The 20,769-nt window shown below is 40.6% G+C and overlaps 1 protein-coding gene across 1 annotated transcript in view; it reads left to right on the forward strand.

Annotated features, from left to right (window-relative positions):
- Msr-110 overlaps positions 1–20,769 on the forward strand; it is a 53,238-nt gene that overhangs the window by 27,347 nt on the left and 5,122 nt on the right. The window contains exon 2 of the mRNA XM_065223769.1: positions 2,651–2,842. Coding sequence (XP_065079841.1) covers positions 2,651–2,842 — 192 coding nt within the window. The remainder of the gene's footprint in view (positions 1–2,650; positions 2,843–20,769) is intronic.

The raw sequence follows: 20,769 nt of genomic DNA on the forward strand, positions 1-20,769 counted from the left end.
GAATATAGATGATGAAAGATCAAGCTGAACATTGCATTACGTCCTAAGTAACATTGACAGATTCTCTTCGTCGACTTTCTCTTTACATTCCCACGGCCATTCAAAGACATTCAGAGGTATTTTCAGAACACAGATCGATAAAAAAAAAGTTTTTATCTATCTTCTAATATCACAAATAAATCAAGAAACGGTTATGTGATCAAGTTATTAACGAAAGAGAAAGTCGACGAAGAGAATCGATCAATGTTACTTAGGACCTAATGCAATGTTTAGCTTGAAATGTTGAATATGCTGGGTAAACAGCCCATTGTTAATTTAAAATAAATCAATTGGCTGATACTTCCAAGCGTTTAGGGGTTCTTGCACTTTGATAATATTGAAGATACTGAACTTAAATCATTTTTTAGGAGCTCTAGGGCACGGAAAACTTAGATCTGATCTGATTCAAAACAAATGCCAATATTTAGCAAATTGAACACATTTAAAATTTCAGACTTGAAGAATTTTTATTCAAGACTCTGAGGCTATGAAATGATTTTTCGTAGCAGATTTCTCTTCCTTTGAAATATGATCACTCCATGCGAAATTTTGCCAGCTCTATTTTAAAACCTAGTTACACCCTTACTCATAGTAACCATTTTCACGAAACTGCTTAAAATATGCAGCCAAAATGTACTTCAATCTCCAAGTATCTTCAAATGTCTTCAAAAGTCTTCACAAATCATGAAATGTCTTCAAAATGTCTGCGGAAAATAAAAGTCTTCACGGGATAACAAATGTCCTCAAAATCAAGCCATGTCTTCATCTTGCATCTCTGATGAGATCACCCATGTTTCAGCTCATTTGGTTGTAACACGAGATGACACTTTTAGTTTAAAGTTCATATTGAGTTTTTGGTTGGAATTCTGACATACATTCAAAAGCGAATATTCCAATCAAAAAATAATTATGAACAAAATCGAGTAAACTGAACCATTTTATGTTCTAAATAGTGAACGGGTGTAATTTTCCCATATAGGGGAAATGTTGGCTTCGGCAATACCTTAACCTATTATGGTTGGGGGGGGGTAAACAACGTCCTTGAGAGCTCAATTTTGGCATGTGGATACATTGTGTTTCAGAGCAACTATTGGCCAAATTTGAGTGCTCTAGGACTTTATTTACCCCCCTGACGATAATAGGTTAAGGTATTGCCGAAGCCAACTTTTCCCCTATTTCATTCCAAACACCCATATGAACTTTAAACCAATAGCACCAGCTCACGTTACAACCAAGTGAGTTGAAACATTCAGAGAATGATTTTCTTATCCAAAGGAACAAGTCTGGAGGATTCCCGATAGAAGATATGCTCTTTCATGATGTTGGCCCAGTTCATTTGCCACAGGGCAGATAATATAGCAAATGTAGAGAAAAGTACGACCCATTTTGCTAATTAATCTCTGAAACCTGGAATACTGGTATAAATGAATGAAATCAAATAAACTGCCACTGCACAAGTCCTGTAATATTTTACGAAAACTGGAAAATGTTTTCTTTCACATTTAGCATAACCCACGCCTTGTGAGGAATCCTGGCTTCTAGCAAATGGGTAATCTGCTCCGTTAAGACTCCGGTAATCGCGCTCGTGATTGTCCACACTGCTGCTTTCTTGATTAAAAAAAAAGATTGACGATGCTCGAAACTAGCACCACATGCGCTTGGAAATGCTCCAAGCTGCCTCCTTGACGTTTATGAATGCCACCCATAAAATCGACAACAGTTACAAAGTCATAGTAAATATTACAAATTTCGTATGCATTTTATACAAAACTGCGGCAAAATCTTACATCTCGATATTTTAGAATCATTTCAAAGCAGTATACACCAAAGAACCAAACCAATTTGCATATTCATTCTAAACTTGATAGAACCAGTTTGTAGTTTATGTCGCTTTGAAAGCTAAAGCCAGCTTTTATGGGATGATACAATATGCTAATCAAGTATTGAGTGCCACTTTCAATAGCGCGTCTGAGGACTTAAATCAACCAGGCACAAAACAATGCGCCAGCAATCGTTGTAGAACTTTATGCCAAGAAAAATCAGCTCCATTTCAAACGGGAATCTACATGGAGCCCAGCTGTTCATTAATTTTACACGTTCTACATGTCGCTCAACGTCATTAAAAGTAATATTTATTGCAGCCTTCCATGCAACCAATGAAAATCTAATAACAAACGGTACATTCATCACATTCAGACCATTACCATAATCATTAGACCGTTTGTCATAGAAAAAAAAATCACACAGCATCGAATTAAATGCAAATCTTCCACGACAAATGCTCTTTCTGTGTAAATGAGCAAAAAAGCACCACTGCACTGCTACAGTAGGCACCTAATTACCACGTCTCCATGCTCTCGGTAATTGATTTATTCGAATCGCTTGGCTTTCTTTCATCTTTTTACTGCTGTACTTTTAGACTGTAATTAATCCGAAAGTAAGCTAAACCAATTTCACATCAAATTGAACTAATCCAATTAGGTTCCCCGGTCGGAGCAAAATTGCGAAATTCACTTGATGGAAAGACATGAGAGAGCAAATGAAAATCATCATCCTATATTTTCTAGAACAATCGTACTAATAACCTTCTTCCTCAATTTCCCTCGATTAGGCATACAAAATCCGCCAGGCCAATTCGGTCAAGATTGCCCGGATCGTGGCCGTCACGGTGATCCTGTCATCCTTCATCCTCGGGTCGTTCATGCTCGCCTCGACCTACCTGCAGGCGAAGCAGTCCTGCGACCAGATGCAAACCCTGGATGCCGTCCTCAACAAGGAGCTGATGCTGGAGGCGATGCAACAGGTAAGTCACTCGTTATTCGCTTCATCACCTCGATTGCAAATATTAAGCCTTGTGCCGTACTAAGACGGTAAAAAAGTGTGTGGGGGTGTCGACATCAAGGGAGAAATTCACCGAACCGTGAAAGTGCACAGCTCAGGTTTTTTCCCGGAGCTGATGGGTGTAAAATGCAGCGCGTTTTACGACTTCACCTTTACCATCCATCAGCGACTCAGAAACAGAAAAGGTGGGATTTGTGAGCCAACGAGATTTACTGAACTGGAAAAGTGGTTCACCACAAACAGCTATAGTGAAGACGGATCGCTTGGTGGAACAAAGCGACGTTTCTTAACCTCTGCTATTTAGGAGAAATCCACCAATGGAAAGACAGGATTATGCGGTTTTTGCGGCGAAAGATGACTTCATGCACAACACTTGGCGGTGTGTCCTAGATTCATCTCCGAAATATTCCAAACATACAAACAAGTCACAAACAAACAACACGCTTACTGAGCATTCAATTAGTCGGACAATAAAAAGTGATTCGGCAAATATTGATTCGAACCGGCACCGAAAATCGGGTGCGCAATCCGAAATGAATCATAGCCTGCCGGAGCGAAAGTTACTCGCGATGATGATAATTAAATTTGAATATTATTGAAGATGTCGTTTCGTCACTTAGTGAACTGTTGAAGGTTACAACATTTAAAGGTTTTCTAGGAGAAACTGGTCCAGTAGGAACGAGTTGTTTAATTTGAATCGATTAACAATAAAACCACTAATTGGCAGTAAAAAAGTAACACGCAGGCTTTTCGAATGTAAACACGCGACTGACCTTGGTTTCAACTGTCGATGATTGTTTATCACTGCGTTACGACAAGGGCTGGTTAGTTTATGTAACGGAGTAAGGACTGTCCAGGTTATAAAACGGACACACACTTTCAGTCCCAACTTTTTTATTCTACTACTTAGCTTAATGCTTTCTTCGGAAAGTTTTAAGCTATACTTATAAGCAACATATAAACAATGAAATTTTTACGTACCAGCACCTTTACCGACTGAGCTTAGGGAGCATAGCTTTTCTCAAACATTATTTTAAAACATTTATGCATTTTCATTTGAAATGCAAATTAACTTGAAAATGATTAACATCCAAATCCCAATAAAAAAATAGGGTGCTTAGAACGAATTGCCATGCAATAAATTTAATTTGAGGTTTTAATTTTTGAGAAAAATAATACTTAAAATAAATCTTCTTAGAAGATTTCAACAAAATGTTGAGCAAATTTTTAAGGTAATTCCAGCGACAGTTCCAAGAAACTTGAATTCTGAAATCCGAAGATAGTTCTAACAAAATTTTGAGGAAAATTTCTAAGGAATACTGAGGAGTAATCCAAGGATATTCCGGTGATAATTTTTAGAAAATTTAAAATGAAATCCAAGGAAATTATGAGGGGCGCTTCAAAAAATTTCTGGAAATTCTGAGCAGAACTAAAAAGAAATTCCTATAATTATTCCATGGGAACTTCAGGTGAATACTAAGTGCATGCTGAGGAGAACTTCAAGTGATTTTTTCAGAAGTATTTTTCAGGGAATTGCTAGAATTATTAATAATATGAGGAGCATTGCATAATGAATTCAGACAGTGTTCTGCAGAAGATTTTCAAGCGTCTCATGGAGGAAATTATAAAAGAATTCCATTGTTCCACAATTGGACACACCGGAAGATCAAAAGACACTTGATTTGCTGTCGTCACTAATTCTCCCATGAAGTCACCGAATGTCGCCAATGTTTCATACTGTTGCTTGCTTTTATAGACCGCCCATTCCATTTTCAACGATCCTGGTAGTTTCGCTACGAGCTCCTGCATCAGCATTGGGTTAGCCAAATGCAGGAATTGCTTCGCCGCCTTCAAGTGATCCACGAGGTTTTACGGTCAATCCGAATTCCACTACCGTTTCAAGTCGATCGTGTCTAGGTGCTGGAGCTCGATGAACCTTCTCGATGAGCGACCGTATGAGAAGCTCGAGTCTACCGTACAAAGTTCGCAGGGTGTTGATGACTTGTGGGACGCTATAAGGAAGCAGTAGTCTACTCCGTACTGATTCTAATGCGTGCCCCTTCAAACGTTATTGTAAGCGGATGAGATTTTCCGCATCAGTGTACCCACACGCAGCTGTGCTTCCATTTATTAACGTCCTTTTAAACGAACCACCTTGAAGAGGTGGAAAAAGTTCATTCAGGATGGCCAAGTCGCAACCAGCACCCAGCCGATTAGCATCCCCAGGTAGCGATAATCACGGGCTTCTTAGAGTTGGCTATAACTTATTTGCTCTATCATCGTCATCACTGACACTAGCGACTTATAAACAATAGTGCATTAGTGACAACAATGATCCCCCGTTTTTGTTCGCATTACTGACGGCAAATATCACCGCCAGCAACACCCACCGGGCAAAGCGTGGAGGTAAGAATCGGAGTTCAGGTGCACAGAGGTCACAAATCACCGGTCAGGGCAGAACCCAACAACCATTGAAAGGCGTTCTTATGCACCTGCTTTACCCGGCATATGCAGCTGTGGTTTGTTCGAAGCTGCATATAAATATTGGCCAATCTTCTGGATTGCCAGAAAAATGTAGCAATTCTTTTCCCATCACTTGTCTAGCTGCCATTTTACTTGCGTCTAGAATTAGGGGAGGTACTGCACGCTCCTGGCGTGGTATCGTTGGTGGAAACTCCGGAACTCCTCTGGGAACTGAGGGATCGATTCCCAATCGATGCGGTGGACGATTTGGAATTTGGTGGGGAAGTCTATCGGTCATTTGATGACCTCTAGGCCAGTGATGAGGTACAGTAGGCATTTACGGTTTCGGAAAGTTAGGCAAAACAGACGGTTGACCAGACGGCATGGGATAATCATGCAAGACCGAAGGCATTTCTGACAGCATCAGAGGGTCGGACAAAACAAACGGTTGATATAATGGCACCGGAGGCGTATGATGTGATGGAGTAACAGATTGCCGAGGTTCTTGCCTTTCTGGTTGATCAGCGATAGATAGTGATGGGTTCGGTCTATGCAGAGGAACTGCTGTTCCAGAAACCGAGTCCACATCGCGTGCTCCGGAAGAGCATTTATCCAGCCAATCGGATATCCTCTCCTGAGAATCGTGAATCGATCCACCTCTGCTGCCACACTCACTCAATTGTCGGACAATACCTTGTTTCTTCTCCAACGACTCCTTCCTGATCATCTGTTGCTTCTCTCGAAAGGCCTTTTCATCATCCAGCTGTCGTTGCCGGATTTTAGCTTCTTCTCCTCAAGACGATGTAGAGCTTCTTCCGTCGCTTTCTTCTCGATTTCTTTCTGAGCCTGCAGTTCCTGTTCCTTCATTAACTGTTCATCTTCAATCAGCTTCATTTCGGTCCGTAGACGAGGTACTGGAAGTTGTGCTGAGTACAACCGATGGGGCTGATTGCGAATCGAGTGACGCATCGGGATTCTTTTGGGCCTGCTTGGAAACAGATTTGGCTGTTGACGATCGGTAAGATCTGGTATCTGAAGGTGGAAGTTTGAGATGGCGAGACGACGACGAATCCTTCTTCTTACATGCTTTGCACACGTAGGCCTGTTCCTTCACCGAAACATCCACACCCGCGCACCGAAAATGTTCCCACAGCCTACACTTGTCACAAGCGACCCATTTCTCATCAGGAGAGTCAGACTGGATGCAAGACTTGCAACTATATCCCGCGGATTTCTGATGTTCCTCCATTCCAGACCCCGTAATAAAATTCTTAAAGTTTTTGTAGGGTTGTGTCACCAAATCTCAACAGGAATGTATTGACGTTAGCCCAGCAGGGTAAACTGGCACAACTCGCCAACGAGGCGCGACGCATGAAGCTGGAAATCCTGGGACTGAGTGAAGTTCGTCAACCAAACTTTGGAAAACAAAAACTGCCGTCGGGACAGGTACTACTATACTCTGGAATTCGAGGTGAAAACGCTCCCCGCCATCGTGGAGTTGGTCTCCTACTTAGCCTCTAGCCAAGTGCTGCGCTCATCAAGTGGGAGCCTGTTAATGAAAGGATAATGGTTGCCAGATTTAGAACACGGGTTCGTAACCTTACCATAATCCAATGTTATGCGCCAACCGATGCTGCCGAGCTACAGGACAAGGAGAATTTTTACAGTAAACTGAATGCCGTCGTGGATAAGGTTCCAAAGGGTAACATCAAGATCTTCACTGGCGACTTCAATGCGAAGATCGGCTCCGACAACACGGACTATGAGCGTGTCATGGGACGCCATGGTCTCGCGAAATGAGCGAGAACGGTGAGCTGTTTGCAGAATTTTGTGGCAATAACGACATGGTGATCGGGGGCTCGCTCTTCCCCCATCGGCCAGTGCACAAAGTCACGTGGGTTTCCCGTGATGGACATACCGAGAATCAGATCGACCACATCTGCATCAGCCGAAAATGGAGACAGAGCCTTCTTGATGTCCGGAATAAACGCAGCGCCGACATCGCGTCTGACCATCACTTTCTAATCGGTGAAATCCGCCTACGCATGGCGCGGATCCAGCGACGGGAGGAGAGACTCGGGCGGCGGTTCAACACACGCCGACTTGAAGATCCAGCGGTAAAAAGGTCTTTTGTTGAAGAACTTGAGACTCGAGCTGCGGACGTTCCAGAAGGTGGCAGCGTGGAAGAACAATGGACGGCCATCAAGAATGCCTTTATAGAAACAAGCGAGAACAACTTGGGTGAGCTGCGCACCCAGAGGAAAGAGTGGATCACAGATGAAACCTGGCGGAAGATTGAGGAGCGTAGAGAAGCAAAAGCCGCAATAGAGCGGGCGAGAACCAGAGGAGCCAAGAACGAAGCCCGTCAACGGTACTCGGCTCTAGAAAAGGAAGTAAAGCGCTCTTGCAGACGGGACAAGCGAGCGTGGGTGAACTCCCTGACCGACGAAGGGGAGAAAGCCACAAACACTGGCGATATACGCCTCCTCTACGATATCTCACGACGCCTGAGTGGAGCAAGGATGAGCCCGAGGATGCCAGTGAAGGACACGACTGGACAATTGCTTACCGACCCCACTGACCAGCTGAAACGCTGGGGGGGGGGCGGATCTAACTGTGTGCGACAATTGGCGAGGCATCATGTTACTGTGTACTCAAAGTTCTGTGCAAAGTTATCTTGAATCGGATACAGGAGAAGATCGACACGACTCTCCGACGGCAGCAGGCAGGATTCCGTGCCGGAAGATCTTGTGTGGACCATATTGTCACGCTCCGCATCATCCTGGAGCAGGTCAATGAATTCCAAGAGTCCCTTTATTTGGTATTCATTGACGACGAAAAAGCTTTCGACCGTCTCAATCACGAGAATCTGTGGGCACCCTGAGACGCAAGGGAGTCCCGGATAAAATCGTCAACCGCATCGAAGCGCAGTATGAGACTTTCACGTGCAGAGTTCTGCATAACGGAGCCTTGTTCGACCCTATCCGGGTAGTCGCTGGTGTGAGACAAGGATGTATACTATCACCGCTACTGTTTCTCATCGTAATCGACGAGATAATGGTAGGTGCAATTGACCGTGTACCGAACCGTGGGCTGCTTTGGCAGCCCATCACCATGGAGCATCTCAACGACTTCGATTTGGCTGATGATGTTGCTCTACTAGCACAACGGCGCTCTGATATGCAGAGTAAGCTCAATGAGCCGAACACTCCTCTGCGGCGGGTCTCACCATCAACGTCAACAAGACCAAATCGTTGGATATCAACACGGGCAACCCTTCCAACTTTACGGTAGCGGGGCAAGCAGTGAAGAAGGTCGAAAGTTTCCAATATCTTGGCAGCCAAATAGCGTCGGACGGCGGGACCAAGAGCGACATAGATGCACGAATCAAGAAAGCTGCCTGCTGCCTTTACGAGTTTACGAAACGTATGGAGATCCAACCAGATAAATCCGAATTTTCAACTCGAACGTGAAATCTGTGTTGTTATACGCCAGCGAGACGTGGTTTGTATAAGCGGAGAACACTCAAAAGCTGCAGGCTTCATCAACCGATGCCTGCGGTATATTATTCGTGCCTGGTGGCCTCACAACTGGATCTCGAATGCCGAGCTCCATCGCCGAAGTCATCAGAAGCCGATAGGAACAGAAATTCGAGAACGAAAGTGGAGGTGGGTCGGCCACACACTTCGACGGGGCGGAAACGAAATCTGCAAGCAAGCACTGGAATGGAATCCGGCAGGACATCGCAGCAGAGGCAGACCCAGGGGCTCATGGCGGTGGAGCCTCAATAAGGAAACTGAGCAAGTCGATAGGAATCTGACCTGGGCCCAGGTCAAGGCAAAAACGAGCAGCTGCCCAGGATGGAAGTCTTTCACGTTGGCCCTTTGCACCGCTGGTGGTGCACAGGACCCTTAAGTAAAAAATTAACTTCCTGGAAAATTGAATCGAAAATCTCAAACATTTTTTTTTGAACCTTTTCTCAGCGTTTATATCGGATTTTTTTTTAAATAAGGTTGTGATTCTCTCTGAGGGTCCCTACACAAATTATTTATAACAGCCTAGAAATGATCTGTAGATCCATAAAAAAAACCATGAATTTTAAAGCTTTTTCTAGGAATTCGCTGAAGATTCCTGCTATAATTCTATTCAAAATTCGTTTTAATTTTCTTTTGAATCCCCAAATAATTCACTTCCGAAATTTATTGAATTTATGTTCAGAATTATCTTGGACTTCTCCTCTAAATGCATCTGCAATTTCGCTTAGAAGTTTCCATTAAATGCTCTAGAAATTCATTTCGTGATGCCCTTAGAATTATCATCATTAAACGATGATTTAGAAATATCATCCAAAGTATTTCTGACCATTCAGGTTGTTGTTCGTTTATGGTATTTAGAAAATGATTCGTTAGGTGAAATTTTAAACTATATTTCCAATTTCAGTCCAGTGTATAGAAAGAATGCAAAAAGTATAAAACATAAGAATTATTGTTCAATCCTCTAACAAGTTCAATCTATCGGGATTTTCTACCGGTCGGCACCACAATCTAACTAGAGGAACAATTAAAACTCCAAACAAGCCCCTGAACTGATAACCCACTCAGCAAAAAATAAACATCATATAATTATATAATTTCTCAATTCGGACTTGTTTTCCCCTCTCCGATCTTGAATTAATAATGACTACTTTGCCGTGCTCAACATTCTATCGGATTTATTGTTTTCCGAGCACATCAACAAACCTTTAATTACCCCCATAGCAGCGGTGTGATGCAAAATAATGACGAGCCAAAGTGTGAAATGAATATCGGATCCCAGCATTCCGCGCAGGCTCCCGTCAATCTACCAGTCGACGGCGGCCATTGTTCTCTCGATTCATCGGTTGAATTCCCAAGATGTCGGAATGATCGAATTATCATTCAATAGCGGAGTAGAAGATGATACCGGCTCGGGTTCTAACGAGCCACGTGAATTCGATACATGTCCGGACTAGTACCTTGTAGATCAACTAAGGGATCGTGGTGTTTATTTCAAAATAGAACTAACTACATGTTGCCCTGCGCTACATTTTGCAATCATTCTCGAATGGCAAGGCTTCCTTAAATTGTCAAAATTGGCAGAAACCGGATCCGTGGACAGTTACGAGAAGCTTCTTATGCTAATTTTAACGTTTGGTTTTAAGGCCAAAAACCAGTAATTCTAGTTTCCTTTCACGATCGTTTTTTCGAAGGGAAATAACCTCCTCATCGCTCCGGAGACGGTCATACAGATTAAGCAGAACGACACGAGTCGCAAATCGGTATGATGCAGCATCTTTTCCTTCGCAAAATAGGTAGATGCAGAAGGAACTTCGGTATAATGGGAATCATCATCACAGCCATGTATGGATAAGTGGATGCAATAGGTAATTGCGAAACGAAGATGTTGCGGTCAGCTCGAAGGTTAAGATGATGTGCTTTATGCGGGCACTTTGCGTAGTATAGTTACTTATGTATGCGATCAAGATAGCGAGAACTTGATTGTGCCGTACCGGATGGTAATATTTTGATTGGAGACAAGTTTTGCTTAGCGATTCAGAGGAATAACACCTGCAATTTTCCTTCGACAGGACAATGTATACGAAGGTGGATCGCTCTTTGGATTACTTTTTAATATAGAAAGCTAACGTTAAGTCCAATTGAATTTTCAGTTAATTCATCTTACAACAAATAGATTAATGCTATTAATCTCCAGATCAAACTTCAACAATTTTGCGCTCGCCACAGATTTTCAAGCATAAACTTATGCCAATGCCAATAGCAGCACAAATAATAAAACAAAACGGACTCTAAATACTCCAATAGCTTGTAAGAATACTTTTCAACTTTCGAAAAACTAATGGTGTCATGTGATTTTAAGTATAGTTGTGTGCTTTAATTTAGACCTTTTTTTAACTTCATTTTCAATGGATATCAATAGGCAACTCCTGTAGGTTGATCAATTTCACCAAAGTGGGCTGGTATAGTAGATTTGCTGCAGTATTTAGAAGTGGTTATGTTTTCATATGATCAACTGATGATGTATACGTGTGATCTCAAAAAAAAAAATGATTATGGCGAAAACTTTCCCAAAACGATTGGGGGCGACACCTCGAACGACCAATAAGCTAAATCATGTCAAAACTTTCGACAACTCGACTGCATCATTTTCGCTGCTAAATTCACCACTACCCGTTGTTTAAAAGGCGATTATTTCCACTATGTACTTCCAACCACCCGCGTACTCACCCATGATGCAGCGGTAGTCGGTTATCCGTTTTGTTTTGTTTTCGAAGGCTCGAAACAACCAGCCTATCCTATCCTGTATTGAATGTTCGCCGATGATTTCTAATTTATGACCCGGCGACGACAACGACGGCGATGGCGTGATGCTTGCAAGCATACGAGAGCGGTATGATGGTGAAAGATCGAAAAGCGAAACTCATATTCAAACATACCTCCCAGAAAGGCGCTCAGTGCAAACAATGAGCAATTGATTTCTTTTATTTTGCACGTCCACAGTAATGACGAAACCTTCATTGGGTAATCCTACTGTATCGCTCTCCATTGTGTGTCTGCAGGTTGGTTGGTGTACACATCGGGCATCTTCAGATCACCACCCAAGGCGATTTCTTGGGTTCATCTATTTGTTTTTCTTGTCTTGAAGACGTGATGCAAAAGGTTTCCCAGGTCGATTGCAATTTTTTAGAAGATGAATCAAGCGTAATTACGTTTGACACTGGCGCAAATTATCCCGATTCGACATGATCGCAACCCTGTGATGCTGACCACAGGAAATTGCATCCATTGTCAGTCAGTTTCTTTCGTCTAAGCTGAAATGGAATCATTTCGCAATATTGGCAACTGTCACCGCTGATGAGTGTGTCGAGGAATTTTCCCGGTTGTGACAAGTCAAGCCACAGTACCGCAATCTATCTCCTAATACACAAAAATTAATCGCTAGTGTGCAAGTCAATGCGGGCATGTAGATACCGTAAATACTCTATAATCAACGCCACAGAAACCAGTTCGCCCCGCAAGTCACCTAACCAACATCCTAAACTAATAAACTTCCCATTAAGGTGCACGCATCTATCTACATATAACGCTTTTGGCTTACATGTGTGCAATTGTGCTGCAACGAGGTATAATCACATGTTGAGCTGAATGTTGCGCGAAACGATGATCGCAAAGTGGCTGGGCAAAACAAGCAGATGTTTGTTTTGGTCTCTTGATTCTTCTTGGACAGCCTACATAGGCTATGCTGCTCGTGAACCAGTCCGCAAAACTTTTCCTTTCGATATGGTAAGCAATTCCACGATTGCGGCATAGGTACTCGCGAATGACGGATGATCGTAATCGGTTGGTTGGCCAGTCTAGTCCGATATGGAAGTCGTTCCAGAGTTATGGCATACATATGTGCGGTATTACTACTGAGACTGATATGGTACTTGATTTTGTGGTTGTGATAATGATTCAAGCGCTTTCCTATGCCAGTGGATTGGCAAACGGTTGTGTGAAATGGATCCTAATCGTTGTAAAACAGCTGAAAACAGATGTTGGACAAGGCCGTTTGGTAGAGGATTTTCACGCGTGGATGATGCACGGATTCCCTAGGCAAATTGTTAAATCTTCCCTCATGTTTAGGTCGAAGTAAGTTGTGATCATAAATATTCAGTGTTTTTAGAAATGGTCAAACGCGTTTCATTACAGACATTACACTCTAAAAATGTCGCACTGAGTACGAAGAGATCTGTTCAGAATTTCGCAAACCTGCTCCTGCTAGAAGACCACGATACTTTTGTTTACGTTCGTTTAAACTGATTGCACGTTGTAGCCCTTGAAGAGAAGTTCTTGTGTACCAATTAGTATGTTCGCATGGTTGTTAATGACGTTCACTTTTTCAATAGGAATTTTCATTGCAGTCGTTAACGACTCACATTAATTACTTGGGTCGCGTTATTAAAGTCTAGGGTATCTCTTTTTAATCTGATTCTGACTATCAATTGATTTTTAGGATAGTATTGTAACCAGTTTTAGAACCAAACAACGATTTGTTGTGCTTTGAGCTCCAATTTACTTTGGTACGTATTCCAGAAAAAAAAACCAAACGCAGCTTTTTCGATGCATCGCCAAGAACAATCGTCACATGACAGGTAGCCCATTTTGGCTAGAACAGTTAACAATACAAACAACGAGCAACATTCGACCAAAAAGTTCCACACAAATGAAAAAGAGACGATTGAATCCACGATCTTCTCGTCAGTAACTAGTAGCTGAATATCAGGCATGGAAAATCATTTACATTTATTTCGTTGGCCTCTAACTTTTTTCATCAACAATAGAAAGTTCTGCCCACTCTAGTTCGTCATGCGTAAGTGAAACGGATTTAAGCTATTACAAAAGTTGCAGTTAATCATAAAACATACAAATACATCATTTTACGGAATTAACTTGATAAAAAAAAGTTAGAGGGAAATTAATGTAAATGAGGCTTAGTTTTAACTCCGTCTTAGGCAACATGGTTCCGTCAACTCCGTCCGATTTCTGATAAATGTTCTAGTAAATCCATAAATTGCATGATGTTCAATGAATTGCATAGAAATCAGGTAAGACACAACATGCATGTTGCCGCTATTAACTAATCTTAGACCTTAAGGTTCGTCTTACAAATGATTTGCCCCTGCAGGTGAATCTTGATCCTAATTAGTGCTAAAAGCTGGAATATTTCTAATCTTTGTAGCCAAATACAGGAACCTAGATTTTCAAAATTTGATCCTCGAAATCCGCGATTTCTCAAAAGAAATCTGCGTCTTCAAATAATAATCCGCGACAAATCAAAAACTGTTTTCATTGATCCTTTAAATTTGTCGAACCTCTTAGCTTTGAGTGGGTTGGTTTATTTCCTTTAAATTCCGTTATAATTGCTTATCTTTTGACAGATACGCGTATTTCGTCTACTACTTGCAGACTTCATCAGTGCCAAGTATTCAACACACACTGAAGAATCCATCTTTTATCTACGAGTTATATACTAATCAATAGGTACTAAAAATCAACAGGTATCCACTGCCATGTCAAAATTTACCTAACCAGGTACCTAAATTCAGTCTCCAACAGGTAGATGTGTGCTACGATGTGTTGTTTTAGGTAGAATGCTAAAGAGTCTCGAGTATCCGTTTCCTTAATCTCTATTAAGCAATGCTGATGGATTATGTTTAAATATTTCTAAACTTTCTGCTACGTCTAGTTTCCAAGGCAAAGATACACTCCGCAGGATATTAATGTTATCCTTAGTTAAATTGTGCCGCTTTGTAACGATATGTTCTGCAACCTTGGATTTAAATTAATAATGAAGTCCTTTATCCATCACTTTGTTAGCCTTTTTTACCTCTTCGATGTGCTCCTTAAACCTTGTTTCCAAGATAATCTCCCTCATTTCGTTTCCTGGTTTGTGAAACTTTGGTAAACCTTTGATCCTAGGTAGAATAGGGTTTGAAACTTTCAATTGATTCGTAGTGTTGCCAATAAACGCCTTGCACTCTTTCAACGTTTTATCCACATGTTTAACCATAGAGGGGAGGGGGTCAATCCTCAACTGTCTGTATGGGCCATTAGTATTTTTTTCCGTCATCCGATTGTCATAGTCCTCTTTGTCCATAATCACTACTGCATTACCTTTGTCCGCTTTTGTATAGAATACCGGCTTTGTTTTTAGTTCTTTGAGAATTCGAATTTCCTCTTTTTCGGTTTTACTAAGTGAATGTCCCTTTCCGTTTTGTATTGTCTCTGAAATAATATTCCTGGCAGTCTCGTGTAATTGAATAGGAAGTGTGTGAGTGATTGCAATCTCCATGTCAACGATGGTCTCTTCCACGTCAGGTTTTGAGGAGATCGCATATCCTAATCCCTTGTTGAGAAGTGTCAATTGTTCTTCTGAGAGCTGCTGCGTCGAGCGATTTACCACAAAACCTTCGGCGGATTGAACCACAGCTGTGTTAACTGAACTGTGTGATTTCTGGTCTCTCTGTTTTGTTGTGTAATTCACTGACTGTTTTCATTGCTTAAAAATACCATTTACATTACTACTACATGGCATTTCAAGATTATTGCTTATAGTACACAGTTCGAAAAAGTAGTGTAAATTTCTGTTCAATATGATGCACATAAATGGAGCGTCACATCTGGATCAACAATAGAAAAGGACCCATCAGCATTTGTAAACAAACCGTTCCAAAGCCCTTTACGCACAAAGGGAAGGCCACCCACGTAAACCAACACCATCATCGGATAGGGGAAGCTTCCACCTACACGATGATGGTGTTGGTTTGTGTGGGCGGCTTTCGATTTGTGAGGAATGGGCTTTGGAACGGTTTGTTTACAAATGCTGATGGGCCCTTTTCTATTGTTGATCCAGACATGGGAAATGCAGGTAATGTCGGCCTAAGTGTCCCTAATTTGGGCCCATACCTAAATTCAGCAATCGACTAAATTTTCAATAGCAACCAAAAATATCCATTAGTAACGTCCCAATAACGCGTTCATCTGGGTAAAATTGATGAATAACAGATTTTTAGCGATGGGCCCACTCTTAGATCCATAGGCCAACATTAGAGACATTTCCCAATGTTTACATTATAAATCATGTAAAGTTCAATTTCCCTAATACAGATTTCAAAGTTGAATTTCATCCGGTCTCACCAAACGGTGTTTATTCAATCACCGCGTGGTGAGTGGTGGTGTTTTCCAGTACACAACGAAAGGCTGCCTGCAAGCAGCAAGCTGCAGCCCACATGATCATCAATATAAGGAGGAAGAAACCGCACAGCTATTGATCGGAATCAGTAGCTCTTCGTGAGTCGCTGTGGGCCATTTATGTCAAGCGCTTCATACCAAAGAGTATAAACAGAGAGAACCCTTCTCAAATACTTATTCCTACACAAACACGAGCTCGTGCTGCAGTTAACAAATAAGATTTATTATATAAGACCACGTAGTCCTACGTCACCTATAGGGCTGTCCCTTGTAGTTTTTATTTATATTATGAACATAGTATTTTTCGTTGTCAAATCATAAACCAATCGTATATATGTGAGTGTGTGGATAATGCAATTGTGCAGAACATCAGATAATTTGTTCTACTAGATCAGCCAAGACCGGAATAAAGTCTGTAGAATCGAAAAATGTCCAATCAGATTAAGAGTGGCTATGTGGATTATGCATGACTATTGATATGTATTCCAGATGTTCTAGGATTTCCAAATCTATATTTCGATACTACAGATATTATTCCAGTCTTTGTTGATCTAGTAGAACAAATCAACTGAACTATACCAAATGACTTGAATAACGTACATATTGTAATTTTTATGATGGTCTGAGCGGTGATTTATCTCTAGTAATGGTCATAAGAACTTAATGACTAATTCGTGACTTATCCGGGTGTGATTTGAACTCATGGCGTGAGAGGTATGGATTCAGATCTTAATGTTTTACAGACTATTTATCAACGTATTCTACGATGTCCTGACTAGTCTTGTGTACCTGTACCAAAGTGCAGAAATTAATTTTTAATTTATCTCTTGACCAATCTTTTTTAGTTTACAATAAACAGTTTCGGCTTGGCAGACTGGCAATCACTCAATCAGAACAAATTAATTTTGTAATTTGTCCCTACGTTTCGGCTCTGATTAGGGCCTTCTTCAGGGGAAAAATTGTTGGAATTTTCCCCTGAAGAAGGCCCTAATCAGAGCCGAAACGTAGGAACAAATTACAAAATTAATTTGTTCTGATTGAGTGATTGCCAGACTGCCAAGCCGAAACTGTTTATTGTAAAACCTCACAGTCGAACACTCCAACACAATTTTTTAGTTTAGTTCGTTGATTGTGTCCGGTGTCAAACATTTGCATACCAAGGAGTTTAAGGTCGAACCTGGCATTAATGGCATTAATTTGCTTCTCTATTTTCAAGTAGCTTCGTAACAGGATATCGCTCAGGCTTTATACTAGAACTACTTCACTCGTAAAACTAATGGCACCAAAAGATATTCAAAAATTTACTATTTACTAGCTATCGTGGTAGGAACGACAAAATCTCCGCGCAAATAGCTTGCGAGTGAACAAAAACAATAGAGTATGATGAATAATGAGGATGATTGATACTTTACCACAGTGAAATACATAATATGAAAATTGTAAACAGATGTTTAAACAAGAGAATATAATTATGTAGGGGAAATGAATGTAATGTCGGCCTAAATGCCCCTAATTTGGACCCATACATACATTTAGCAATCAACTAAATTTTCAATAGCCGACCAAAAATATCCATTAGTACCGTCTCAATGATGCTTTCATCTAGATAAAATTGGCACATAGCAGCGATGGGCCCAATCTTAGGTCCATAGGCCAACATTAGAGCCATTTCTCCTATATGATCTAAAATTGATTGATTCCAAGTAACATTGAATGTTTTATAAAGGCTAAAATGATTCTTCAAGACCAAATTATGGCTTACAAGACTATGATAAAACCAAAACTTATTACTTGGGATAAGTGTATATGATCCAGAATTCCCAGTTTTTTCTCGGATTTCCCTGTTTGCCCGATTGGATGGAAACCCTGTCATTCGTAATTGTTGCGGGTGCATCTTGAAACCAAACCATGTTTTTAGTCATAAATTCCACTTCAAACATTTAGCTCATTTTGACATAAGAAATCAAAACGTTTCTTACCAAATAAAAACTTTAACCGAAGACAACAAATCAAGAAGACTGGCAACTTTGCCAAAATTCAAGCGACAGATACAGTAGTGCTGCGCTTGAGTGAAGGTGGAAGTAACGCATATAAAAATGAGCAAATACACATGTAACATGAGGATGTAATCTTTGCTATCAAATTCGTTCGAAGCATTTACCTATGAGCGGCAGATGACGCGATTGTACCTGTCTCACAGCGTTCGTATGAGAAAATAGAAGAGTTGCAAGTCTTCTTGATTGGTTGTCTTCGCTTTAACGCTAATGACATAGTTATTATTAGTCTCTAAAGCATCATCCTTCAAAATTTCAAGTAATTTGGTAAACTAGTTAAACGGTTGCAGCTGTTTATGTGTGTGCCATTTTCCACGAATACACCCTTTAGGTTAGCCACAGATTGCCTGTGGGTTTACTATACATGTTATCATAATTTTCAAAAATTACAAAATATTGAAATTTGCCGGAAAGAGCTTCTCAATAATCAATGTTAGCTGCAAACACGCTTATGCAAGAAAATATAGCCTTAAACAGCTCTGAACAGTTTAATCAGCAAACCATCAGCTTTTCCTATGTTTAGAATAACTCAACATTCATTTTCTATTACAAAAAAACAGTAGGTTCTATTGTTTTTTTATATTGTACATTATTTACGGGCCCCCACCACTATTTTTTGGTTGTCCTCCAACCAATTCAACTGATTTTTGCATTGAGAATGTGATTTTCACCATTTCTGTCTGCCCTTCTGTACTCATTTCGATTTACCTCACGAGGTCTAAACAATTTCAATTGTGATCATGATTTTCTATATCATCACTCAAGTTAGCCACAATATGCTCCTCCAGTACACAAAACTGGATAAAATACACAAAGTTCAACAGTTTTGGGTACATTAAAGTGCTGCGAAAAAAAAAATGATTGTTGTTAATTTCATAGCTAATCAAAATAAACAAAGCTGAGAGGCACGCTAAGCTGTTTGTAACTACCTGTTTTGACAGTCGTAGGATGCGTTTTGGTATGCATTATACTGTTAAAAATAATCACAGCGATTATTCACTTCCGCTAATAATTACGCCTTCCGTTTCAATTTACCCCGCATTTCAACTTGCCTCGGTGTACCTTGCATAATTTTGGAAAACGATTCGTACAATAAGACAGACGTAAAACACGATTCAAACACAATCAATACTACTCTACATCTCCAACATATGGTTCGAACAAGTTTTTATTTACTATCACAAGAGTTCACAGACCGGTGAGCGTCACATAAACAACTTTATAGGTCATATTTCGATGTCCAATCACTACCTAAATGAGCTTGTTACTGGAACAAACGTAAACCGCATATCAATGACTCATATTTCACATCATAGTCCACGTTAGTGTGCAATTAAATAATAACTAAATTTAGAAATACCAGTTTAAGAAGCTTGTAAGCTGAACCACTTTACACTCGTGGATCCCGTGATCCCCCGAATCTTGGACGTTAAATCAACAAAAACCTCAAACGTTGAACTTCGAAATAGAACGCTAATACGAAAGATATGTGAAGCAAATCCGGTTGGCTCGTCCACCCATCAATACAATTAGCACTGTTGATGCTTCAAGTAGCCAATCCCCACGAGAAGCAACTATGAATCCCCGTCAAGTGGAAATCATTTACACTGACCATCACACAAATGGCTCTCAGCCTCAACCATCATTAGAAATGCAGATTCACGGCAAAAAGCATCATAATATTGCATAATAATTTGGCACACAAACACATAGCGACAAGGTGACCGCGAGCTCTACACATTGCACAACGTTTCCTAAATTCCCCCCGCGCGATATCCAACATTGGCCGAAGTGGTTGGTGGCGGACAGAAGAGTAGCAAAAAATGAAACGTTCGCATATGCTGCTTGCATGCATACACACCGACACGGAAGCATCGATGTTGACCAAAACAAAACCTACACGCTAACTTGAAAGTACCCATTAATGAGTAAAGTTTCACCCATTTTGAAGAAAAGTGGCTGTGCAAACTATTTACACATTTAATGAGTATCTGTTACCTATTAATGAGTAACTGTTACCCATTAAATATCAATAATGGGTAACAGTTACTCATTAAATAGGTGAACAAATTACCCATTAGTGAGTTAAGTCACATTTCTTCAAAATGGGTGAAATTTTACTCATCAATGGGTACTTTCGAGTTAGCGTGTAGGAAAACCGATATGACTCATAGCAACTACAGGGTAAATTAGCCTTTTATGGACTTTTTCCCATTAGTGTACCAGTTACACTAAGTTTAAAGCATAGAGAGAGAAAAAATTTAATGTTAAGCACGGCAGGAGCTGTCAAATAAACAAAGCGCCCTGTAGAGGACCATTTGTTTTAGTGACTGAATTCATATGTTAAATGTGTTTTTATCCTACACGGTTCATCATAGGATGTAAACAATCCTATAATGGACTCCGGGTGGTCCATAAAAGGTTAATGGTGACTTAAATTTGTATCGCACAAGTATATTAATTTATTTATTTTACGTAGAAGTCACACCAAGTTAAGGATAAACTTGCATCTTATTGAAATACATTCATTATGCTATGTTAAATTAGACAAGTTATACATTACAGTAGTTAGAACGGATATTCGTTATCAATCAGATAACACA

Source organism: Ochlerotatus camptorhynchus, unplaced genomic scaffold, assembly GCF_037179485.1.
Source record: "Ochlerotatus camptorhynchus isolate MF236.1 unplaced genomic scaffold, CSIRO-AGI_Acam_v1.1 ptg000196l, whole genome shotgun sequence".
Taxonomy (NCBI): domain Eukaryota; kingdom Metazoa; phylum Arthropoda; class Insecta; order Diptera; family Culicidae; genus Ochlerotatus; species Ochlerotatus camptorhynchus.